The sequence below is a fragment of the Mixophyes fleayi genome, chromosome 12 (genome assembly GCF_038048845.1).
Source record: "Mixophyes fleayi isolate aMixFle1 chromosome 12, aMixFle1.hap1, whole genome shotgun sequence".
Classification (NCBI taxonomy): domain Eukaryota; kingdom Metazoa; phylum Chordata; class Amphibia; order Anura; family Limnodynastidae; genus Mixophyes; species Mixophyes fleayi.
Window position 1 is genome coordinate 25,074,501 of NC_134413.1, and position 27,672 is coordinate 25,102,172.

General features: G+C 40.4%; 1 protein-coding gene across 1 annotated transcript in view; it reads right to left on the bottom strand.

Annotated features, from left to right (window-relative positions):
* The window catches only part of SLC25A21 (solute carrier family 25 member 21), a 306,693-nt gene that overhangs the window by 99,378 nt on the left and 179,643 nt on the right, over positions 1-27,672 (bottom strand). The window contains exon 4 of the mRNA XM_075193076.1: positions 17,026-17,109. Coding sequence (XP_075049177.1) covers positions 17,026-17,109 — 84 coding nt within the window. The remainder of the gene's footprint in view (positions 1-17,025; positions 17,110-27,672) is intronic.

Sequence of the window (27,672 nt, forward strand, 5' to 3'; positions counted from 1 at the left end):
GCCAGAGATGACCAGCGATTTTGAACATCAGTGTCAAAATCGCAGCTTGATACATTTCAGGCTTTTTTTCAAAACTCGCGATTTGCCGCAATTTAAACACGCTGGCAAACTCGCACTTTGATACATTTACCCCTAGGTCTTAAACAATGTTTAACACAGACACACACTCTCCCTCTAAGGACTAATATGATAACGATCCAACCTTAATGTGATAGGTCCCACTTTACTGCCTGAAGATCAGATTGGTGCATGTCTCTCCAATTTATTTCCAGATCCAGTTGTGTCATGTGAATGGCATAATCGGTTGTTGCACTGACAATGGATATTGCTATTTTTACATATTGACCATCTAGCAAAAGCTGTAGTGTTTGCTGGGCTGAAATGGAGGAAAGAAAATGTTTCATTGAGCATTTTTTGGAACAAATCTTCAGTAAGAATAGAAAACTTTACCTTTGTACTATATCTATTGTCATCATTCTATGTTTTATATATGTCATTTTCAATTTTTAACTTGTCATTTATTATGTTAGACTGCTGATCAAAGCCTAAATGTAATTGTTTTTTTTATAGTTAGGAAGGAATTTTTGTCTAACTTGAGGCAAAATTTGCAATGCTTAAGTGTTTTTCTTCCTTTTAGATCAACAAAACGGGGATTATGACAAAGCAAACAAATTAAATATTGACATTTGTGATTTGGCAGTATGAAAGACATACTGAAAATTTTAACAAAATATATTTGGATTCCCCCCACACCCACCAAACAGCCCAATAATATGAATTAGCTTTTTTTGATACATTTGCCTCTGTGATTTAACAAGCTAATTGTATGAGGTTATCATTCTGGTATGTGTTTTGCGTTAATGTGCTGTAAAATTAGCCACGACACAGAAGTGGGAGGGGCCTTTTTACTGGTTTTACAGGTAGACCGATTCCTCAAATGTTTCTTGAGATTGCCTAAATCAATTGCAATACCAGACAATTACCTATAGAGCATGTCAAATGTCAGTTAAAAAAAAAAAAAAAGTCACATTTCTGATCAGTAGAAAATTGTTGTTATTAGTAGTAAAATATTTTTTCAATGTTTTGCAAAGTTGCTCAAAATTCAAACCAAAGATTTGTTTGTCTGCTATCGGAACAAATAGATAATTTATACCTAGTTACTGCCACACTACAAAATGAGTAGTGAAGAGAGAATGTCAGGCAATGCTTTTTGGGAGAAAACATTAAAATACGCCTCTCCAAAAGGAAAGAGTACTTGACATGGTATCCCTGTATGTCAATGCCCACCCACTAGGTTTTTAGAGTATCCAAAGTCTGACAAAAAAACACATACCCACAGTCAGACACGCCTTATCAGTGCATCACAAACTGTTCTAGTCGTCAGTGTTATGAATTATAGAAGCAGTCTGGAAAATGATATTTACACGGCAGCTAGTTTCTGATAAACCTGTATAGGTTTACCAGGAAGCAATCTCGGCAGCTGACTTCTGTACAGCACAAGCAGAAAAGGACGCCATTATAATAAAATACAGGTCTTGTATTCACTAACCAGCCAATTTTATGCTCAAGTCACTGAACTATCTGTCCGCACCCCTCTGCCCATATTTGCTTACGTAACTCTTCCTCCCCCTCCCCACTGTTGACATACAATAAATCTCGTGCTACCTGGCTTTACCTGCATTAGAATTATTTGCTTGCCTTCACAAAAAAGAACAAATGCTTCTGTTGAGAATTTGGCAAAGGAGATGACTGCTTCCTGCTAATGTATTTTTGCTGCCAGACAACAAAACTTTGAGGGCAGAGCTGTATATGGATCTTGGCTTCCTGCCTTCAACCTAGGCAAATGGGTCACTTCATTAACCCCTAAATGGTAATCATATTGGCAAGTTGAAATTTTATACGCATGCTGCAAACTTTTAAGACACCATATACATTTTCTTGCCTAAATACATAAGAATCCTGGTGGATACAGGAGGATCCTGACAACTTCTTTTGCACGTGAGAGCACTGGCAATTTTGATATACAGAGTAAGGCAGGAGACGACTAACAACACAGGATTCATGGGGGCAGTCATTTAGTCATAGAATAAATACACCAAATCTTACCATTTCATTTCCATACATTTGTCTAATGAGAAAAATGACTGAGGTCTGGGCACAATGATACATTAAGTACTTAGGTCAAGTCTTTGAGAACAATGATTTTCCCTCTTTTCAATCTTTTAAAGCAAACCTGTCAGTTCCAAACAATATATTCTACTGATCTTCAGCTAAAACACACCATTAACATCAAAGTAGGCCTTACTGGGATCAAATTAGAATGTGACAGTTGAAATATCTATAGAAATTAGTCCCCCTTCAAAAGCTCGTGTCCATATCTTTAAATGCAATTTTACAGTAGCGTATTTTATAGACAAAGAAATGGTTAAATGGAAAGGGACTTTCACAGATGCATTTCTGCAGACACAAATGGTGGGATTTCCTAAAGCCACTCTAAATAGGAGGAGATAAAGACATATGAATATACAGCTGTCTGGAGGAGCTTCCTACCATAGTTGACTTCTACAGAAGCAGCTATGTCTACATGGAAAATTTGGAGCCATGCAGTTAAGGCAAGTTCTGCCATGATCCGAAGAAAGAAGACAGAAGGTTCAGTTGAAGAGGAAGACATCGTGGTTGATTGATCGATAGAGAGATACTCATGCTTCCAATCTTCCATATCAAGGTGACTAATATTATCTGCTGTCCTCCAATTAGGAACACTGTGGTGGTGCATTCCAGTCATGAACACATACTGTTTGAGAGGGTTCTGAACTGTTGAGGAGAGTTTGGCCTCCATTCATTGGGAAAGGTAGATGTACACAAGGGTGACTTTATGCTATTAAAAGGTCCAGATCTCTACATAAAGAATATTCGATAAAACCTAACTTTCAATGCTATCTTGCAAACTGGTGCCAGGTTGTCAATTCTGTCAGGCTCCATGAAAATCATCCCACCATGTAATATAGCAAAGTTCAATTTTTACCAAACAAAAGGGGTTGTATTTTGGATATTGCCAAGGCCGGTCTATGCGTATCGCTGTGGACCCCACCAACAATTTCTTGAACACTTCTCGGCATGGCTCCCTCACTTCTTATCTTATAACATCCCCACCATCATTATGGATGATTTCAACATCCCTATTGCTAATCCACTGTCACGTCTTTCACTAGGAATATCACTGACTGGTATTAGCGCAACTAAACTGGGAGGTGCGGAGTCTAACGCACCACCGGTGTTCACCAGGGACCCCCGCAAGGAGGTTTGGGCTTTGCTACATGTGATGCGCAGGTCGCGGTTCACCCAGATAGTTACCAGAACAGTGAATGGAGAGTAATCAGATAGGCCGAGTCAAAACCAGAGGAGCGCAGTACCACGGAGAGAAGGCAAAGAGCAGTCAGGGAACGGTCCAAGGGTCAATACCAGTGCGGGCAGCGTAGTACAAAGGGAGATCCGGAAGAGAAGTCAAACAAGCCAAGGAGTCAGTGCACAGGAGATATCAGGAACAAACGTAATAATGCTGGAGCTGGTAGGAACCAATACTCTTGCACCCTAATGGTGCCAGAGTGGCGTTTAAATAGAGCCCAACAGGAAATCATGCTTCAGAGGTCCTCTGCTATTCTCCATCTACACTTCTCTTGGAAAACTAATAAAATCCTTTGGACATCTCCATGTGGATGATACACAAATCTATCTATCCTCTCCGGATTTCTCACCATCTGTGTTGTCTCGAGTTACTGAATGCCATTTCATCTTGGATGTCCTCTGGCCAACTCAAACTTTTAAAATAATAAATATTCCCACCCAACAATAGAAGCTTCCTGCCTTACATTTCTATTTCTGCTGACAAAATGATCATAAATCCCATCCCGCAATCTCGCTGCCTAGGTGTAATCCTTGACTCGCAACTATTCTTTGCTCCCCACATCAACTCTATATTTACATCATGCTGCATACATCTAAAAAACATTTCCAGAATACGTATATATCTCACACAAGACACTGCAAAAACTTTAATTCATGCACTCTTCATCTCCTGCATTGACTATTGTAATTCCCTCCTTACTGGTCTTCCCAAAATTAGACTTGAGCCCCTACAATCTATTTAGCAAGCAGTGGCTAGATTGATTTGACTTGCAAATCATTTTTCGTCTGCCGAGTCATTCTGTCATTCTCTACATTGGTTGTCTGTTTATCAACAAATCCAATATAAAATTATTCTACTAACATGCAAGATCATCAACAAAATTGCACCGACATACATCTCCTCACTTGTCTCAAAATATCTCCTAACTTGACACCTCCGTTCTGCACAAGATCTGTGTCTCTTTTCCACTCTTATCACTTCCTCCCATTCTCGGTTACAGGACTTTTTTCGGCCTGCACCCACTTTATGGAATTCCCTGCCTCGCACAGTAAGACTTTCCTCTAGTCTTTAAACCTTCAAGCGTTCTCTGAAAACCCACCTCTTCAGACAAGCTTATATTATTCCTCTACCACCCTCTTAATCTCCCAAGGTTACCCTATTACCACCTTCTACACAGCTAATACAAGGCAACAACCGTCTTACCAACAAAGTTGAGTGACTGAGCATACAGCCTACTAAATACTTTGTAACCTTTGCATTTTAGCTGGACAAATATTCAATATGATGTAGCACTTATCCTTGTGTATAAAACCATTTTCCCATAGACTGTAAGCTTGCAAGCAGGGCCCTCTTATCTCTCTCAGGCCCCCCCCCCCCGGGGTTATATACTATATGGTTCGTAGTGGCTGGTCCCTCTTTCGGGACCTTAATGTGGCTGTGGATCGTACGGTCTGATCCTCCCCCCTTCTCCTAAGTATGTCTCCCCCACCCTCCCTCTCCTATGTGTGTCCACCATTGATGACTGACGCCACTGATGTCCGCCAGAGATGCACCCTACATGAAAGGCACCATCACATGCGTGCAGGCTGAAAGCAAGGCAGACAGTAGAGTGTCTCTCTCCAATACAGTGCGGGTGGAAGAAGGTAAGTGTGAGGGAAGGGGGGACATCTTAATGTAATGAGGGTGGTAGTCAGGTTAATAATTTAATGGAAGAGTGCAGCTGGGGGACATTTATTTAATGGTATATGCTATTCATTTATATAATGGAGTGATGGTGGGCCTATTAATTTAAGGTTAGGTAATGGGATCTTTAATTTAATGTTGGGCTGCTCTGGAGGCTATTGATTGAATGTGGGGATGAGTTTGGGGCAAAGAAGGACAAATTATTAAATGTTAATATGATTTATTTATTTAATATCAGCGATGTTTGTGGGAAATAGGTATATTATTAAATGTAAATGCTATTAATTTATTGCAAGGGCGGTTTGGCAGAAGAGAGAGGGAGGAAATAGGTTTATTTATTAAATGGGAAAGCTATTTATTGTTGGGGCTGGTTAAGGGAAATAAGTCTATTTATTAAATGTGAATACAATTAATTTTGTTTCATTTAATATTTAAGGCTGGTTACAAAGAGGGAATTATTTGACGTGGGTGCAATTCATTTAATGCTGGGGCTGGTTTGGGCTTTCTAAATGTTATGTATCTGTCTTGTTTCTAAAGAGGTTACCAACATTCCAAGATCTACACAAGCAGCAACTAAGCTTAAAACATCGGCATCCACAAGTAACGAAAGCTGCAAGAACAGGTAGGAAAGAGCAGGAAAGTCTGCCAACTGTCCTGCATCTGGTTGGGCAGTCCTGAATTTGGGAGACTGTCCCACTTAGTCCAGACTTGGTCTGCTATAAGGACAGTTGGGAGGTATGTCCTGCTTCACAATGCACTGGACTAGATGGACAGCTGCATGTACCAAACAGTAGTGCACACAATATTGACATTGTATTTGTCTAAAATTATAACCATATTACACCATAGGGTCCTCCTTTCTCAAGTGCCCAGGGCCTCCCAGATACTAAATCCAGCTCTGGTGGAGATAGCAGGGTTTCGAGAGTGCTGGAGTGTGGGAACTGAATGAGAGGGCAAATACCTCTGCTACACAGACAAATAAAAAGGGGGTACTTGAGAGCACAGTCAAGAAACGGGAAAGTGTGCTGTACGTACTTGGATCAGATCCAGCTGGATTTTACTAATCATTGATACCTGGTACTTTCCCAACACAGACATGTTCAGGACATATGAACTGAATTTTAAGTCAATTTAAAAAATAGTAAATGTTTTTGTTTTATCAGTTAGAATCTCCTCTAAGCTGCACCGTGCCAGGGTGGCCACCTCCTCCTGAATTTGTAGGCACACTAATTGGTGACTGTACGTGTGTCAAACATTTTTACACTTTCTTCTACTTTAAAGAAACACAATAATAACACTTCAAGTGATAAGTAATCGAGTTAGAAATGATCTGACTAGTACATTTACTAATGAAAACACCACATTAAGAGTCTGGAATGGATGCAAAATAAAATAGAGAAAAAAAGGTGCTACGTGCCATACATGCTTGTGTGCTAGATCATGCTAAACGTGATGTAATGAAAAGGTACTATGGAGTTTTCAAGCCAGCTGTTGGCCAAAGAACTGCCTTGTACATCTACATATAGCCTGATGGACAGCTCTAGTTAAGGGAAAATGTAATATTAAAGAAAAATAACTATGCAAACACTCATTAATATTTTCTTCTGACACTGTAAATAGAAAGGTTTGAGAACAGAGAACACCAGTGGAACGTAGATGGCAAACTGATGGAAACTACGAAAGGAAAATTTTAACACCATCTGATCCCTGAGAGTATTTGCAAATGTCTAAAGGCCGGAGCCCAGGTTTCTAGGCTAATCCGCCGTACAAACATTTGCCCCAATAAACATTCAATCTGTTAATGCTAGCCATAAAGCTGTCAGCCCTTCATAAACAGACTGCCTTGAGTAGCTTAACTTTCCTGTGGCTGTCAGTGCAAACCGGACCCTTAAACTCCTGCAGCCAGAAAAAAATCCTGGAGAGGCCTTTCCCTTTCAGAGCAGCTGACACAGATGTCTCCTCTCATGCACTAATGTTTTGTACCTGTACATTTATCTTGCCAGGTCTCTACTGTATATATAAGCACACTGCCACTAAATACATCATTGGAAACATATATCCCCTGTGATACTACACAATCTACCTGGCTAAAAACAAATGTTAAATAGTTTATTACCATATTCTTTTTATAGGTTATTTCTAACATTTCAAAGCTATAGTTTAATATAATATGTGATTCTACTTTTCATGTAAAATTAGTTTTGTCTTGCAGTAAAGTCTACTCTTTTCTTGCTCCGATTGAAATCCTTTAGTACCTGTTATCTATGTTTACTAAGCAGTATGTAAAAAGAAGGCCATTGCGTTGGCAGTCTTTACAGTGACGCTGTAAAGACCAACAACACATACCCCGATATGAGGACACCGAAGCAGTCATCCTCGACAGATTTTTTATACAGACTGCTTTAAAAATAGACCTGGAAGAATTTGGATCAATAAAGATCCCAGGCGGCTGCAATGACATCATTTAGAAGGTCGAATCATTTATTCCTGCTGTTAAGGTGGTAATATAAGGAGGCGTCGCCTGTACAATGTACAAGCATATTATACAGCCGGCTGACTTTGCCACAAACCCCAACCTTGGTACTCAAACTGACCCACTCACTACAAAAGTGGTCCTGTCCTGCTGAGCTCCAAAGGAGATAATCCTGCTCAGACACTAAATAGATCCACTTCTAATTCCTCTCGTCTTTCTATTACTCTACCCACTCACTACAAAAGTGGTCCTGCCCTGCCGAATGTGAATGGAGATAATCCTGCTCTGATCCTGAATACATCCACTTCAAATTCATCTCATCTTCCTATTCCTCTGCCCTCTCACTTACTAAGCAATCCTACTTCAGATTCCTAATCTCCACCTTGTTCAACAATCCCCACAATCGCTTCTCTGACTTGCCCCCTCATGGCTTTAGACTTCCACGCTCACCTTGAAGGCAAGAGTGATACCATCCTTCATGAGGTTTATCTCTTGTCAGATCCACCTGCTTCCACACATCGTGTCACTTTCTGCTCTTTCCTACCTGTAACCAACTCTTCCTCCTCTACCTCAACATGCCCCATGCCCTTTAATCCTGTTCTCTCCCATCTCCATTTACCCTGAAGCTGCCCAGCGCTTATCTCACCTCTTTAGCTTGTCTCTCTTCAACAGCATCTTCCTCCTGCAACTTCAAATGTGCTCTCATCTCTCCTCAAGAAATGGCTCTTTTGACCTGAGCTCCCTCTCCAACTACTGGTCTATTTCTCTGCTCCCCATGCTTCCAAACCTCTCCAATGGCTCATCTACAACTTCTTCATCCACTTTCTCGTACCCATTCCAATCTCACGTTCTGCTGTCTGGCTTCCGCCCGTTCAATTCACTGAAACTGCCTTCACGAAAGTGACCAACAACCTCTTTGTAGCTAGAATGAAAGGACACTAGTACCTGCTAATACTCCTTGACACTTTCACAGCTTGTGACACTGTTAAACCTCTCCTACATTTACCATCTTCGCAGGACTGGCCTATCCTGGTTTGCCTCCTACTTTTTTGACCACTCTTTCAGTATCTCTGCATTAAACTTCTGTAGAACTTAAACATTATAGGGGTATATTTACTAAACTGCGGTTTTGAAAAAGTGGAGATGTTGCCTACAGCAATCAATCAGATTCTAGCTGTCATTTTGTAGAATGTACTAAATAAACGATAACTAGAATTTGATTGGCTGCTATAGAAAACATCTCCACTTTTTCAAACCTGCAGTTTAGTAAATATACCCCATAGTCCTTGCACTCTCTATCTCTTTTATTGTGTTTTTTTAGTCATCTTTGAATTGAAGCATTTTGTATTATGCTGAGGGCATTCTGATGCAGATGTGGACGATTTAAAAGTTCTCAAAAGTTTGCTTGGTTTCCGGTCTTATCCAGCTGTAGGATAGGTGTAAATACCGATTGATATTGATGACCGACACATCATAGTATTTAATTTAAAAACTATACTAATTAGTGCTACTAGCTAGCACAGAACAGGTGTATGCAAGTGAGATTGACCATAAAAAAAACGCATTTTATGCACAGTACTCATTAAAAGCAACTTGATTATTTAATGTAAAAAACAAAACAAAAAAATGCTTGTTTTTTTAATAATCCATATTTTTGTTAATATCGGCAAGGCAGTGGTCTGTCACGATCTGCCTTCTGCAGCTTCTGTCTGCCAAGAACTATGTTGGACTATGCCATTAAAAGTATCCAGCCTGCAGTACCACTGTTCCTCCTACCTGCCAGAGCTAAGCTTGCTACTCTGGGATGCTTGGCACCTGTCCCTGGCCTATAAAAGACTGCCTGTACTAGCAGCCTTTGCCAGATCATCTGTTGCCTTTACCTCTGCTGGTTCATCTGTGTGTTATCCTTGATTGATTTCCTCCTCTGCTTGTCCCTCCATTTTGGCACCTCTTCCTGTGACCCCTGACTTGGCTTTGTTGTGACTCCACATCTGTTTCTCCCTGGTATCGTAGTGGACCGTCTGGCTTTAATCCTTGGCTTTAATCCTTGACTTTTTTGACTCTTTTGTGTTACTGTGTCTGCAGTGTATTGCTCCCCCAGGCAATCTAGCTTCTACAGTTTGTAGCAGCTATCCTGCTATCTAGCTCCCATGTCTGCAATAGTTACACCTCTGTGTCTGATCCACTCTCCTGGCTGTCTGCCTATCTGTACCTCATGCCTCCTGAGACCTGCGACCCGTGACTCCTCCTGTGCTTTGTGCCTCCTGAGTATCCCGAGTCCTGACACCAGAAACTCCTCCGGTGCTTTGTGCCTCCAAAGTATCTTGAGTCCTGGCAGCTGTGACTCCTCCGGTGCCTCATGTTTCCTAAGTATCCTGAGTCCTGTCACCCGTGACTCGCCGGATGCTTTGTGCTTCTTAAATTATCCAAGTATCCTGACTACCATGGTTTATCCTGCTTTTCCAGCCTCTGAACCAGATCTGGTCACCCGGCTTCTCAGTCCTGACTCTTTGAAGTATATTATTGACCATTCTCTGCATCTGTGGCTTCCCGAGTTATCTATGCTATAACTGCCATAGCCTGCTGTACTTGTTGCCACACCATTTATTGCAACCTAAACTATGTATCTGTGTTATTAATAAACCACTTTGTTCAACTTACGCTCTCTTAGTAATCTTCATATTGGGAATCCTAACAACTACACTTTTAGTGGGCATACATGGGCGCAGAGACCAAGAGGATTTCCGTACTGTAGAGTCTACAACAGGTTGAAATCTCAGATTCTTCTCCAATTGTGGATGTCCTTGACAGTCCAGTGGGAACTGTAATCTCCAGCCAGTCCTGTCTTCAGTAGAGATTGGTCCCCAGACTCCAGTTCTTACACTGGCTCCAGTTCCAATATGTTTAAGCTCTAGTTACAGCTGGAAGGGGGACTTAGCCTCCTTGGTCTTTGTCAGCTTCAATTTGTGGCCATTATCTTTAAGGACCAAGTCTCTGCCCACTTTTCACCCTTAGCCCTGCTAGTGGTTGCTCCAATAATTTTGGAGATAGTAGGTACAAACAATGTGTTGGGGCCAAGTGGAACAAAAAGTGGCATAGAAGTATGTGATAGAGACCTCTCATTTGTTTTACTGTTCCAAACAGATAACTTCTGGTGAGTTTTGACCAATCAACTTAGCTTATGGGCCTGGTCTCTTTCGTAGGGTGCACTGGTACTTGGCATATCCAATATAATGCTCACAAAACATTTCTGGTACAACAGCCTTCTTTTTTATTGTCAAGAAAGCAAACAAAATTTGAAATAAATCTCCAATGCCCTCTTAGCAACCCCTAGAACTAATCTAACATAGACCATCTGTCTATTTGATCAGCAAGCTTCTCCAGCATCAACCACAAAAAGGACACTTTTAAACTTTAAGCTCCTCCCCAGCACCAACCTGATTGTCAAATATCAAACCCACTTCAACCCCTTCCTGAGTATGTCACTAATGACTTTCTCTAGATAAAGCTGATCAGTTCAGTTGCACAGTTTTGCCTGTCTGTGAAGCCTCATGATCGCTCCTCCCCATAGCTGCCAGTTGTAAGGGGAGCCGCTCTGCAACACGCATGTGGGAATTTACTCATTTTGGGATCTATTTATGATCCATTGTATATTGTTCACATTAATCATCATTTCTTATCATAATGATGAGAAATTAATTAACATGGCAGATTATTAAAACGGATTATCCAGGACAGCGGGTCAAATAGGAGCCTGTCCTAGATAATAATCTACAGTAAAGTGATTGCAATCACTAATACTTCCAGATTCTGACCTTGCCTTTGCACCGTGCATGTCTGGCCATGAGGCGGTTCATGCTTAAAATACAATTTGCAATAGGGATCCAAAGATCCCTCTGCTGCAATGCTGTCCCCGTAGGACAGATTGGTTCATGTCATTATCATGCCATTATGGTTCACCCATGTTCCTGCAAAAATGGAATTACATTGAGTGCCATGATCTTGGCACTTTGTTCTGACTTTCCTATAATAAAAATATTGTTCAGATACGGCAACACTGCAATTCCCTGTTTCCAGAGAATGACCACCGGGACCACCAAAACCTTTGTGAATGTTTTGGGAGATGTTGGTGTCCCACACTGTAGAAACTGAGAAAAGATGATGCTGAGCTGCAATTTGATGTAAATATTATCATGTCAGGAAATATCCTATTCCTACTACTTTGAGAATGGAGCTTACAGGCTTTTTCAAACTGATTGACTCTTCTCAGATGTAGAACAACTCGAAGTCTCCTGACTGCTTCTCTATCAGAAATATTTTGGAGTAAAAGCCTGTTCCCATCTGATTGGTAGGTACTGGACAAATAATTTGTTTCTTCAACAGTGTTTGTAGACTGCTACATAGTGCGTCCACCTGCATCCAAGATTGTGAGCTTCGTGATTTAACAAAAACATTTTCTTTGTGCACTCTCTGAAATTCTATTTTGTTCCCCTTGCTTACAATGTCCTGGAGCCAACGGCCCTTTTTAACAAGTCATAGGTAACGGATACAATTTATTGCAATTTACTCTAGCGTTTTTGAATCAACATATTCAGTTTTTACTAAACAGAAAAAAGTTAAGCAGTTCTTAGAGTGCTGATCTGCTATCCATAGACGTAGCCAGAGCGCTCTTAAAACCAACACTCTTGAAGCTACATTTCTATTTTAAGCTGTGAAAGTATCCGGTAATGCCTGAGGAAGTCAAATCTTTTTCTCATAATCGCCATAATCCTCAACACAAATTGTCTACTCAATGTTTCTTGAGTATCAGCATACCAATCTGATTCTGAAAAGGAAGCCATGGTTACTCCTGCTTTAAATTTATTACCTGTGGAAAAAAATGCAATTATTTAAAACATTACCCAGTTTTACTATCCTATCTTATAAACGTTTTTGTGGGCAAGTAAGCCACTTCAGAATCCACTTTAGGTACGTAGTTCAATATAGAGTCTTATCTTACTAAAAGGGATACACATTGTCCAATCTTCTCATATTAACATATTGCTTCTCCAAATGCTCTCATTCTTATCCATCAACTCCTTAATCACTGTGTGCTATAAGCACCCTGCCTTAATGCGGATTCTTCCAAAACAATCACCCTACAATGAGGATAGTGACTGACTCCTGTATGCCAATAGTCTTATTGATATATCTGATTAAATATCTACTACCTGAAGTCCCAGATTCCTCTTTAGATCTCCCGTCTTTAGTTTGTCATGAATCTATAGACTTCTTTGAAGACAATTCTTGTTTATTATCCCAGTCTATGTCCGTGTGGGATCTTGTCCTTTTATCCACTTGAGTAACTCTTTATACTGGTCTGTCGGTTGCACCGGATTATTTCCTTTAGGAATACTTTATAACACAAGAAACTTACCCAAAACATCACTAGAGAACAAGCGCAAATAAAATCAGTTGCAGCCCTCTACCTCCTGGCACCAGATCGTTATATGTGCTAAAAAATCGTATATATCTATGTGTAATCCATTTGGGAAGAGTAGAGGAGAGGTGTCGGCTACCCCTATTTCAGTGTGGGGGAATTCTCTCTCTATATGTATATATACTTCTATATTTGGCAAGAGTCCAACCTCAAATGCAGTGTGGAGCTTCTGTTTTTAAAGGGATGAAAAATGTTTTTCTATAAATTGTTGATGATGTAATTAATGAATAAAAAGGTAATGCACTATTGGCGATTTCCTTTTGTCTATGGAACGGAAATATGGATGTTGGGGATTTTTGAAGCGGGATCCACACAGACACATTTTAGTCATTGTACAACGTAGATTGTCATTTGGGATCTTGTAAGTGTTTGCAAAAAAGTTTGTGGAGTCTTATGTGGTGTAAAGATTTGCTATTTTAAGAACATTTCACTGATTTTATTGAAGAGAAGAGATCCTAGTGAATATACAATATATATGAGTGATTTGGATCAAACTGTACTGGACTATGATTCTTTTTTTGGTTTGTTTGTTTTTATATACACGTCTTTTTGGAGAGGAAATTAAAGATTACGGATTCTGGCATTTGGAATCATGAAAGGTGGATTCGGGACAAGATTGTATAGACTTTACAAATCCCTATATTAAGGAATGTGACTTTTTCTGATTTATAGATTCATTTTTTGACTTGGTGCACATTGGAAAAGTCTTTTTGTGGTGATTATTCCCACAGAGCATTGCAATTAGTAGCGCCATCTTTATCTTCAACGTTAAGGTTGTTTATACAACTTTTTATCACAAGCATCACACTCACACAATTATGTAATTTACCAGGCTTCTTTCTTCCCTTCCACAGGCTCTATAAGTAGAGATGGTCACTGACCCCCGTGTTTTGGATTTGTATTCGGTTTTGGATCTGAATTACCTTCGTGTTTTGGTTTTGCAAAACCGCCCTTGCGTGTTTTGGTTTTGGTTTTGTTTGGTTTTGTTTTGCTATTTTCGCAAAAAATACAATTTTTTGGGTCTAAAATAACCTAATTTAGTGCTCCACCAGTTTCTTAGATAAGTGGGGTAATTCTAAAGCTAATAAATTATGAAAAAAACAGTTTAATCCCTGGTAGGCCGTCCTTAATTCAAACACTTGTCTGCAAATTATACCGACAAACCTGGTTGTCACACCTCCTCCATCTTTGATTATTGGCAATGTAGCCATCGTCTTTGGGTGTTTATTACACCCTACACTTGTAGTTCAATATTAAAAAAAGCAGCCTGCACAGACTGTGGAACTAGAAAGTAAAATTAAATGGACCACGGTAGTTTGGTGGCTATCTATGCCACCCCCCCCCCGCCCTCCACTTGTAGTTGAATATAAAAAAAGCAGCCTGCACAGACTGTGGAGAAATTCAAATATACAAAGAAATGGACAAAGGCAGTTTGGTATCTGTCTGCATCAGACCCCCCCATCCACTTGTAGTAAAGTAGAAAAAAAAGCATCCTGCATAGACTGTAAAACTAGAAATTCAAATATGCAAAGAAATGGACAAAGGCAGTTTGGTATCTGTCTGCATCAGATCCCCTCTCCACTAGGAGTAAAATAGAAAACTATTCAGCCGTTATATAATCTAGAATATAAATAGAAATTGAGAAAGGCAATTTGGTGTCTGTCTGCATCATAATCATCAACATCCTCATTAGCGCCCTCGTCACCTCCACAAATCTCCCCCTCATCCTCTTCTATTTCCAAAGTGGCATCCTCAATTTGTGTATCAGCGGCTACACTCGGGCTGTTCAGGTACACATCAGCAGAACTGCTGAAAGGGCCCTTCTTTTTGGGTACACTAACAGAATGCTCACGATTAGACATACCACTCTTGGATGGACTCTCCCCAGGGATTGGTGTCGTTTGTGAATCAGAGCAAACATTATCCTCTAATGCCTTACTGTTATCTTGCAGCTCGGCTTTGACGCGTAACAGTAGTTGTGCACCAATTGTAGCCTGGGTAACTTTTTGGGATCTGCCACTAATAGCCAAAGGTGAAGGCCTCATTCTCTCTTTGTCACTGCGTGTGTAGAATGGCATGCTTGCAATTTTTTTTTTATCGGCACTTAACTTTTGCTCAATTACACTTCTTTTTCGCTTCAATACTGTAAATTTTTTGGGGGTTTTTGTTTTTTGCACTAATTTGGAAACACTCTGTTGTTTGACATCGCCTTGGCGAGATGACGTACTGGGAACACTAACATCAGGACTGGTGACAGAACCTGGTTGCTCATTCTGATCATATGTGGACTGCTTTGAATCCATTCTGAGCGCAAAGCACTGGGGAGTGCTAAAAAGTATTTGGTAGATACTGCTGACAGATATGACTTTTGACAGCTAGAAATATTTATGCACAATTAGGGAGGACACCCCAAAAGCACAGAGGAGTGCTAAAAATTATTTGGTAGATACTGCTGACAGATATGACTTTTGACAGCCAGAAATATGTATGCACAATTATGGGGGACACCCCAAAAGCACTGAGGAGTGCTAAAAATTATTTGGTAGATACTGCTGACAGATATGACTTTTGACAGTCAGAAATATTTATGCACAATTAAGGGGGACACCCCAAAAGCAATGAGGAGTGCTAAAAATTATTTGGTAGATACTGCTGACAGATATGACTTTTGACAGCCAGAAATATTTATGCACAGTTATGGGGGACACCCCAAAAGCACTGGGGAGTGCCAAATATTACAAAAATAAAATAAACCTCTATCCTCCTCTCTTCTCTAGCGATTTTTGTTACAGCAATTGGAATAAGAATATTGTATTCTCTGTCCCTGCTCGAGCCACGAGATCCGACGACGTCACGATGACGTTCGGCCTCGATTTGGATTTGGAACGGGCGGGAGAGTAGCGAGCTGCTCAGCTCGGTACTCGGATACCCAAAGTTCGGGTGGGTTCGGTTCTCGGGGAACCGGACCCGCCCATCTCTATCTATAAGAGTAACAAGAAGAAAAAAATAAGAAAGACCTAAACTCACTAAAACAACTCCAACACCCCTTATTAAGGCTTATCTAGAATGGGTTTCCTTTGGCTTTTTGTGGAGAAGGTTTCAGCTCCATTCTACAGGTTGTGTCTAGGACTGGGCAATGCAGAAGTGTGCAGACTTTAGAGTGCTTTTGTGGGGAAGGGGGAAGGATATTATGGTTCCAAGGGTAATGACATGGATGGATAGTAAGAAAGAATATTTGATTAACATTGTGCTATATATATTATACACATATATATATATATATATATATATATACACACACACAAACACACACGTTGTATTAAGTATTTAAAGTAAGTATGAAGTCACCAATCTCTGTCTTTCTTCTTACCTTGTATTATATTCTGTCAGAAACGTACTAGTAATTGTCCCCCAAATGTATTTTACAACCTGCTTGAGGACACACACTGCTAACAGAGTTAAGGAAACTGCTTTCTGTTTGTGACAGCTGGTAACCAAATGTGTACAGTGATGTCTGAATTAAAATGCTAAAGTCTAACAGGAGTCTAGCATTGGTAATTCATATAATGCGTTACAATGTGGCACAAGACTAAGGAGACTATTTATTAATAACCCGTAACTTTGCAATACTGGCAAGGAGCTGTAATGATTAACTTAATAGTTTTGTCTATGTGTGAGCCCTTTTGTTGGCGGACGCATGCGCAATGGAACTTAAGGCCCAGATTTTGGTGGAACTTGGTGATTAAACCACCAGAACTTCATATCTCTGCAAAAAGGTCTGTCCCACCTCATCTCTATATTTCAGTTTTTTGTCAAAACGTTCACAATATTTTTTCTACTGCATAAAAATGATCATTTTGAGACCCATGGTGTCCTGAACCATTTCAGCTTGGACTGTTCTAAAATAGTTTGTATATCAGGTATTTAGAACTGTTCGGTCTTTCATTATCTTTTCTGGATTTGTGACACACAGTAAACACTTACTTTTCCGTACGATAGATCTTCTTAAAGCAGTCACCTAAACTCTTGTAACTGGATGGATCAGATGCATTTCTTTGGATCTGAAATCTAAACAGTACAAGACAAAGGGAAATTAATATTATTTTGCATAAGAATATATATTTGCAAACTAATATATATTATTGCACTTACATGACAATTTCAATTTATAACCAGTGGCTTACTTAACATATAATAATCCCAAAAGAATATACTAAATATACCAATGGTAATTGTGAAATTTAGTTTATAAGATCCAGCAATGCCTGTCCTCTTGTGTTTTAATATTATTTAGTTAAATTGCCTTGACTAACGGACACTACTATGCAGCTGTTTGACTCTCTGTTCCTCCCCCTCCTACTTCAGTCAATTTTGTGTTAGCTTTTCTGTAGGTTACCTCTCAGTATTCATATGCTGGCTGACTCAACCATGCTGCAGGCAACTTGATTATGGTTTCACGGCTTCATGGTTTCACATACTTGCCTAATCTCCCACAATGTTCAGGAGACTGCTGAATTATTTATTTATTTTGTGGGAGGGGGGGGGGGGGGGGGGGGGGGGGTTATCTCCCGGACTCCTGGAAGAAATGGCCTCCCGGATCCTATCCGCTTCACTACTGTAGTTGGTGGAGGCGGGGCTTGACAACCCAATCCGCCTGTGTCACGTGATGCAGCAAACTGGAGCATTGCAATGCAGGGGGCGGTGCTAGGGTGACAAAACTGAATCTCCACACCCTCTCCAGCACTTGCCATCCGACCTTCACTCCAGGATCACATGGGAAAATGGATACAGTTTGGTGCTGCTGTCAAGCGAGTACTTTGAAGCCATAATAATTGCATGAGTTTTGCTATCACTTGCGGGCTTCCATTCCCCCACTTGTATTTTGAAAACAAACAGAAAACTGCTACTGGAATTGCCAGAAGCCCCTACAAAATTTATATCTGTGAACATAACACCACTCCCCCCCCCCCCCCAAAAAAAAAAACAAAAAACCAGACACATTCCTTTGGCAAAAACTAGATTTACTACATATATTATTTAAAGGTAGAGATATGCATTATTATTAGAGAAGAGATAATAAAGCCAACACAGTGGCTTAGAATACAAGCTAAAATATATCAGCAATGAGAAACTTACCTTCTTGAATCTCAACATCAGCTTAATTTTTGCCATATACAAATTAAGAAACTAAAGGTTAGATTGTAAGCTCATGGGCGTGAGTGTGCCGTCAGTCGTCTATAACACTGAGGAAAATGTCTGCGTCACAAGAATAAAACACATATAATAAAAAAGTGGCAGTAAAATTGTTAAGTAGTAGCTTAGAGCTATTATAGATTTATAAACCACCAATATCTTCCACAGCACTGTATAGGGTAAGCAGTATGTTTTGTATTGCCTTTTGCATCATGTAAACGTAATGAGGCTTCACGTTGCCCAACCTACAAGCCAAGTCTGGCCATTTACACACAGCATGTGTGCTCTTCTAGGCTCTCTCTCCCGATTTATCTGAAAAGTCTAAGGTTTACTTTAACATTAGCGCAACATGGAGACACAACAGAAATTAAAACCATGCTGAAAAGAGCTTGTGATCTAAAAGTTAGTATATTATTGCTTGTATAATTGGGTAAGAAACATATGGGTTTGACAAATTATGCTGTTAATACACTGATTAAAATTAGTACAAAGTCTGTATTCACTAATTTAAGCAATCGTCCTTAAACGCCCTGTTACCTGTTTTCCTTAGTGACATACCATAATGACACATGTAAGTTTAACCATAACCATCAGAAGCATAGAGTTGATGGCTATTCTGTGCAGATAACATTTTACATAACACTTCTGGATTTTTGTGGTCTTATTGTTGAAGCTGCAGCTGTTTTTAGTGTTGCTTCAATACATCAATCTCAATGTCCGGTCACTATTCACTATGATGCAAACTATAAATACTTAGTGATATCACTAATTAACTAATAGTGCTATCAACAAACTAGGGAGCCTGAGTTAGGCTACAAAAGTCAATAAAGAGTAGGTATCATAAAATGAGACTCACACAGTGATTACATTTGTCATGTACGCTATTTATTTGCATCATGATCCCGTCAAGGTACAGTGCTGCTTAATATGCTGCTGCTTTGTAAATAAATAATTGTTGGCTATCTGGCAACAGGCGAGAAGATTTCTCCGTAATCGATCCCATACTTTTGTGTATAGCCCTTGGCAACAAGGCAGGCATAGCGTGTGATGGTACCGTCCGCATTCAGTTTCTTACAAAAGATCCACTTGTCCCTGATCGTTTTTCGATTACACGGCCTGTCAACTACAGTCCAGGTATGATTGTCATCCAGAGATGTCAACTCTGTATAAATGGCCATTTTCCATTGTTCCAAGTTGTCGCTTGATTTTGCCTCTTCAATGCTATGCGGGTTCACAAAAGGCTAGTTTAGAGTACTCCTCACTATATCTCCTAGGGGGAACACCTTTGTTACTCCTTGTAGAACTTCTGTTTTCCGGTTGGGTATCTGCAATTACATTTTCTGACTCAGACACGTTTTCTGCTGCCTGAACATCCAGTGTCACTAACTTTTCTTGTGGTTGCTGTTCCATTACTCCAAACCAAACGACCGGTTTTGGTCAGCAGTGCATGCGCAGTAGCGCTAAATGGACATTGGCGTCTTGCCCCACTTCCGGTTTCCTCGTAGACCACCGGGGATTACATCGGTTGCCATAGCAAACCGAATAAGGGGACAGAGCAAAGCGCTCCTAATAATAATAAAAAAGTGCCCCTGCCTGCCACCGAGTCTCTAGGACTACTAGACCTTGTCTAGTCTAGGACTGTTTGTTACCTAAGGGGAAATATCACTGTTGTAGATAAAGAAGAAGAAAAATGTGTCTCTCCAAACTGTGGTCTAACCAACTAAGGGAGAACATCACCTAGATTACCAGATAACATGGACACAGGGGTGACTCAAAGAGATGGAAAAGGACTTACTTCTGTTGCCAGTCACCCCCTAGTTGTCAACTGCATGCAATATATCTGAAACATATCACTCGGCTTCAACAGTCCATTCTTGTTAAATGCTAGGGCCCAGCCAACCATCTACCCCTCTCACTCATATGATGGAACAGAGAAACGTAACTGGCAAAAAGTCTTCAAGCCTCTTGTGTTACACCATAGGAGACATTTATGAAAACAATCGCAGAGGAAAAAAAGGTGTGTTGCTTAAAGCAGCCAATCAGATGTTAGCTTCATTTTCCAACCTTTTGCAACCTATTGGAATATGTTAAGAACTCATGTGAAATTGAATTAAAACATATGAATAAAGTTAGATCACTTCCTTCTGATTCATATTTGCACTTTTTATTTTTACTCCATGTGAGAGGAATGCTGGGGCAAAAGAAGAATAGATACTTTCTAACTTCCAGGGATTTCTTGTGTTGCTGTGGAAGGAAACCTTTTAACTGATCCTGGCTTGTCCAAATGCTGGATATATGGCCTTGGAGTTAGTGGTCAGACTGGATAGGATTTCTAAAGCTGGGTACAGGCTGAAAAATTGTTCCGACCGACGTGTTATCTCAAACGATTATACCTACGACTGAAGGTCCGATCAGTCTGGTGATTCATGCGTACACACTGACAAGATTTACCTTTAGATCTGTGTCCTTCATCTGGTCCTTTGTCTGGTCCTCTAGTCTGGAGAATGACAGCACAATATTCATTCATTCACTACTGTCACATTATCACACTGATTAAAACCGCCTTGTTATAGCTATACACATGTCCTAACGAATTTCGTTAGCTTCTGTGACTCTGAAACGAAATATTCTGTCTCAGAACGAACAAATGAATTATTCCTTCTACAGCACTCTCTACATTTATTCACTCTGACATTCAGTGCTAACATCGGCTGAAAAGAGCCCGACTCTGTAAACTCTATGGAGATCGTCAGCATGAGTGCATACACACTATATGATCGTTAGGTGATTGATCAGAAAATATTGAACAGTACGACCAACCAAATGAGCCGATAATCGTCCATTTGGTCAGACTTTCGACCATTGTGTCACTACACACACTGACCCGACTTTTGAACGAGCGGTCGTATGTCGGCTGGCTGCGCTGATTATTGGACAAAAACTCTGTAATGTGTACCCAGCTTAAGTCCCAGTCGAGAGTCTCAACCTCTTGGGCCAGATATCAGCCTGCAGTTGTGAGAACCATATAACAATGCACAGCTGCGAATAACCTTTCAGACTGCATAATGCAACAAAATACAATGAATCTGAAAAAAAGTGCAGAGCTAATGTGTGTGTATATGGCATGCTTGCATAGGTCTCCCGGGTGAGCAGACAATTTTTCCACATGGGAGCCTCCGGTACGTGATTCGCGGTGAATCGCGTCATTTTCTCTGTACCCCTCAGCAAAATGACACTTTTGTGTTATTGCGTTGCGGGGCCAAAATAACACAAATTGGCCGAGCCCTGCTCCCTTCTGTCCTCACACTTTCCTTTCCCTCCAGCATCTCCTGGGGGGAGGTGAAAAAAGTTGGTAAGTATGGTCTATGGGTTGGGACCAAGGTTCCACTAAATTTACTATTACTATCAATGATTTTAAGGTGCTCTGCAGTATTGGACAGTGGGAAAAACAGAGCACACATAAAATGGACAGGCAAGGTATACAAAATAAATGCAGATGTGAAAAAAAAGGTAGGGAGGGCCATGCCCATGAGAGAGTTATCTAGTGGGGGTTTAGTCATGGAATAACCAGTTGTACTGAATGCTGGATTTATTTTGACATTTTTTCTTTCCCTGTAAAATCCCACCTTCTGATAAAAAAAAAAGCACCAAAATATAACTGACAAATGTGCAGTGAGATTTTGAAATAGGGCGGGCACTGCATAGTTGAATAGGTTCCAGTCTTAGTGACACGTCAAGGATTTCTAGATACATGTATTCCACAAGATGATGGCACTCTCAGGAATTATCAATACATTTAAATAGATTTAAAAATATATTATATAGCCGGAAGAAACATCTATGCCTAAGCTGCCGCAGGTAGTTGATAACGGTAAAATATTATCAGTCTGATGCAGATTTGGCCGAAAATGGACAATCAAATATGCGTATTGACATCCATATCATCATCATCATCATATTTATTTATATAGCGCCAGCAAATTCCGTAGCACTTTACAATTGGACCATATGCATCTTAAGATCTGTGCAGAGTGGCAGCAGTAGCATACGTGCCAGTTTTACGCCAGGCACACGTACGTCACAGATACCTACATCCCACTTACCCCATGTTTTTAACCATTTAATTTCTGTGCAACAAACTCATTCACAATTGAATGAAATTAGGCTTCACACTTGGAATTCTTTCTCTGGCAACATCAATGTTACGTACAGAGCAGGTATACTGCTTACTACTATCATTAACATATCACACCTTGAGCAATAAGACTGTAACAACAATACCGCAGCACAGACAAGTTATTGTTCACAGTGCCCACTGCCCCCACAGTACCAGCTTGTCCCACAGTTTCCCTGCAGAGTGTGGATGGGGACAGGATGCACTCAGTTAGTGGCAGGTTTCACGTTGTTATGTCTGGAATTTTGGTCTTCAGATCCTGTTGCCTCCGACTACCCTGGACTCCAATTTAGCAGCAGGGACATTCTCGTTTAGTGTTTAATGGTCGTAGAGGGATTTACACAAGAATAAAGGTGCAGTCCACATTTTTTTTGTTGTTTTAGCCTTTGAACAAACCATTTTATGATCTCTGTGCAACATATAACATTTCTGTCTTTATTTATTTTCCAGCTCAAATAGTCAAGTAACTTAGATTATTTTTACCACAAAATAATTGTTTCCATTCTTGCTTTTCACATGTACTGTGAAATGTTCATTTTTGTATGCATGATTTATACCGAGGTGCAAATAACATCAAATAAACATTCAAGGAACATTTTATGTCACTGTATCTCTCTCCAATATAGTAGAAGACAATTTATTTAAATACCCATAATATCCTTAACATGGTCAAAATATCTAAACATCACTTGTAACCATTTTAACTAGACATGCCTCATTTGTATTCTTCAGAGCATGTAAGTCAGGCTAAAGAAAGATAATGCATATAAACTGATCGCTCCACAAACAGAAATAATAATGTGGTGATATATAGTATATTGCACAGGTGGTATATAACAGAAGGGTCAAGTACCAGATACTCAACAAAGCATAAACCTTTTTTTTGTTATATGGTCATAGTCCTGATGGTGCCATCTTGCATGGGCAAAATATCTCCCAACTCAACACTCTGAACAAGATCTGCGTCTCTCATCCACACTCACTATCTGCTCCCATTCCCGGTTACAGGACTTTTTTCGGGCTGCACCCACTAGTCTACAAACCTTTAAGCGTTCTTTGAAAACCTACCTCTTCAAGCAAGTTTATCAAGTTCCTCAAGCACCCCCTTAACCTGCCTAGGTTACCTTATTACCATCCTTTTACACAGTTCACACAAGACAACAACCCTCTGACCAGCAGCGTCGTGTGACTGGATCATATAGCCCACTCAGCACGTTTTACCTTTGCAATCTGAATAGATCAATATGCAATATGTAGCACTTAACCTCATGTTAAGTGCTACATATTGTTCTATAGACTGAAATCTTGTGAGCAGGGTCCTCTTACCTCTGTCTGTATTATCCAGTATTGTTTTATGTGTTTGTTCACAAATGCAAAGCGCTATGGAATATGTTGGTGCAATATATATCAATGATGATTATGATAGTTGTGCACAGCACATTTCAATAGGGTGTACATCCAGGGAACCTAGAGAAGTATACTCTGTGGTGAAGGTCGCCGCCAGAGGGCATGTCTAGCACGGCCTATAGGCTAGTGTGTCTAGATGTGCCGCTAGTTCATACACCAAACAGAAGTGCCCCCAGTTCATATTATGTCACACAGTAGTGTCTCCAGTTCATATTATGCCACACAGGACTGCCCCCAACTCATATTCGGTCACAAATGAGTGCCACATAGGAACATGGGAGGGGATGTTGCAGCTGAGCATGCACAGCAGCTACGTCCTGACCATGTTGTATACACTGCGGCTGCTTGAGAGAAGCCAGGGCTGTTGTAAATGGACCACTTGTGCTCCACCTCAATTCAGCTGTACATTAGGGTGTGTCTGAGCTCGCCCGATGTGCACGCCTGTGACCTTCTGTAACCACCAATCCCAGGTTCTTCTATTAACTTTTCAGAAACGTTTTAGCACAACTAATACCTTGAATGCAGTAGTTGTTTTGTGTGCAGGACAAGAGATTTATTCTCTGACATTTCAGTCTAACCTGCACTTTACACTGCTGCCTATGAAATCAGCAGACACATGAAGGTAGCAGGAACAATGGTGCTTGTGCCTGCTGTATTTTCAACATGGTTTGGTTACATTACGTTCCATTTGGAAGAGACATGAGAACATTCTCTGAAAGTGCTTACCTGAAGTGTACACAATGCATCTGAGGATGTCATATAAGGAATCATCTAACTGATTGTATGTATATGTATGTATATATATATATATATATATATATATATATATATATATATATATATATACACACACACACTAATTTTTCAATATATGACTTACAAATGAATGTATCAGTTTTTATGTTAGTTAATAATTGTTCCTCTCCTTTACTTTCATGTCCGATTTCTACATCTTCACTGTTAGAAAAATAAACAAGCTGGTACATAAATGTAATTTCATATAAAGGTGTCCTGTCCCTTCAAAACTGGATACACACCGACACGCAGAAGACGAAAAATGACTGGAGCAGCTACCCTGACCCTTTTTAAATGCGTCAAAACTAAATGTTATTCGGGTGTTCCAGTTTTATGTCACTAAGGGCATATATCTTAAAGGATGAAAATCCCTATTGCAGGTGATAAAGCTTATTTTAATTTTGCCCGATTCATCGAAGTGGTTAATGCTGGCAAGAAGTTTTCCTTTTCACGGGGTGACCTAATTAATAAGTATTGCGGCAGTACTTGTTGGATGTGTGGAAATAATCGTATACAATCCTCTCTATTGAGTAAGAGGATTTCACAGCTGCAGGTTCCGTTGATCACATTGCTCGAGAAAGTATATAAATAAACTAATAGGCAACTCATTCTATTAACATAAATAAACCGTTGGACACATTATTAATGATTATTTGTGTCTATTAGGTATAATTAGGGAGGGAAAGATTAGGTGGATATTTTTTCTAACCAAATTTATCATGAGAAGGATCAGGATAACTATACACACAACAATATTCTATTGTATAGAGTGTAATCATTCACATTGTGAAAATGCTTTCAAGTTTTTAGTCTGTTTTAGTTGTAGAATTGAAACAAAGCTCTGCCATTTCTATTAGTCGGTATTTATATACATATTATATGTATTTATATAATGCATATAACATACCTGCCAACTTGTTAAGGGGGGGGAATAGTAGAACGTGCATATGCCTCCCAAGCACGCAGGAGAAGGGGGCATGATAATACGTCAAAGGGCGTTGCTGTGTAGAGCCAGGGGTGTGACCAGAGCTTTTGAAGAGCTGGGCAGCGGGGTCCCCTTCCCCTCCCATAAAATCACCCCTTCAATGCCATGTGTGTGCCTGCCACTGGTACTACATAGAGCAGGGATGAACATTACATAACTCCCAACATTCAGGCTCGCAGACTATCCTTCCTAAATCAGGACAGTATGAGGTATGATATAATGTACTCCTCACATTTATACAGCAGTGTAGAATATTAACACCAAGTATAAGCTATAAAAAAGATAATCTATATAATTGAATTTCACATTGTTTGTGCCTCTGCTGCCATACTCCTGGACACCTACTCTGTTATCCAAACAGCCCTTCTGCAAGCCTGAACCGTCAGTGAGAACCAGAGCAGAGCTGTAACTAGACATTTTAGTGCTCTGGGCGAAACAGAATTTGGTGCCCCCCCCACCCCCATGTTCCTTTATGGGAGTAGATGCTGCCTCTCAGCAGTTAAGCATCGCTGGTGTCTTCTGCCTGCTGGTGTCTTATGCTCCGTTGCTGCTTAAACGGATCCTGGAATATTGGGGGCCTGTTTGGAAAAAAGATTGTTATTACCCACCTCCTGGAAAGTTAAGTTGAGCAGTGAGTGAAGAATCTAGGTCTCCCTCCCCACAACCAGACAGACATTAAATCAGTAGCTTTTTCTGTTTAAAAACAGCCCTCCGTCCATCCAATCAGGTCCAGAATCTAATTAATAGCATTTACAGTAAATGTCTATTTAGCCCCATATAGCCCCAAAATCAAATTAATAGCACCCACATTTAATAAAGCCTCCCCCAACCAATTCTGACATTAAATTAATATCATTTCCATTTAATAAACAGACATACCCCATACATTAAATTAGTAGCATTTCCAAATAATTAATAGACCTACTTCACCTCTCACCAGTAAATTAATAGCATCCCCATTTAATAAACCAAATTATTCCTCACCATACCCAACATTAAGATAAAAGCCTCCATATTTAACAAACAGACTCTCACCAGCCCCGACATAAAATTATTAACATTTCCATTTAACACAAACGCCTATTTCCCCCATCAGCCCCACAATCAAATTATGGCTTCAAATTTCCCCATATTGAATAGTAATTATTATTATTATTATATAATTCATATATTCTCTTCTCTCTAGACCCCCCCATTCACTTCAGACACCATTTTCATCAGACCCCTCAATCCTTCTCTCTAGACCCCCCCCCATTCACTCCAGACAGCCCCCCACCAGACCCCTCACTCCTCCTACCCAGACACCCTCCTCACTCCTTCTCTCCAGACCCCAACACCTCCCCACCAGACCCCTCACTCCTTCTCTCCAGACCCCTCACTCCTGTCCAGCACTGCAGTATTTTACTCACCTGAGCGTCTCTTCTTCTGTCATCTTCTTCCTTCTGCGCTGGCTCCTCGTCGCCTGTGGTTTGACAGCGTCCCGACGTCATTATTTGTACGTCAGGAAGCCGGCACCCTCACGTTGGCTGTCTTCAATGGACAAAGCAGTTCCACGGTGGCTGCACCACAGCACTACATTGCCATTTCACTGGTGATATGTAAAGGGCGGGCAAGTATTACGCCCCCACTAGGCCTTGCACCCTGGGCAGTCACACCGCCCTCGTTACGGCTCTGAATCAGAGATACTATGGCCTGCTACCAACAAGGCTCTCCATCAATGAAGAGGCCCACATCGAGTTTGGCACCCACCTCACAATCCTCATGGGATTGCTAGCACCGGTTAGCTCTCTCCATTCTACCTCGTCACCTAGTCATTACCTCAAATGTATATTGTCCACATCTCGCAATCTTATTGTCTCTTCTCTCTGCTCTAGAATGTAAGCTCCTACGGGTAGGGTCCTCTATTTTATGTCTCATATGTCCTCTGTCATGTATGAATTTTCTCTGTTTGCCATGCAATTTGCTCTGTTAATTGCTGCCATGCATTTATTATTCTGTTCAATTGTCCCTTGTCATGTCTGTTGCTGAATCTATCTCTATGTCATGCAATTTGTTCTGTGAATTGCATATATGTATT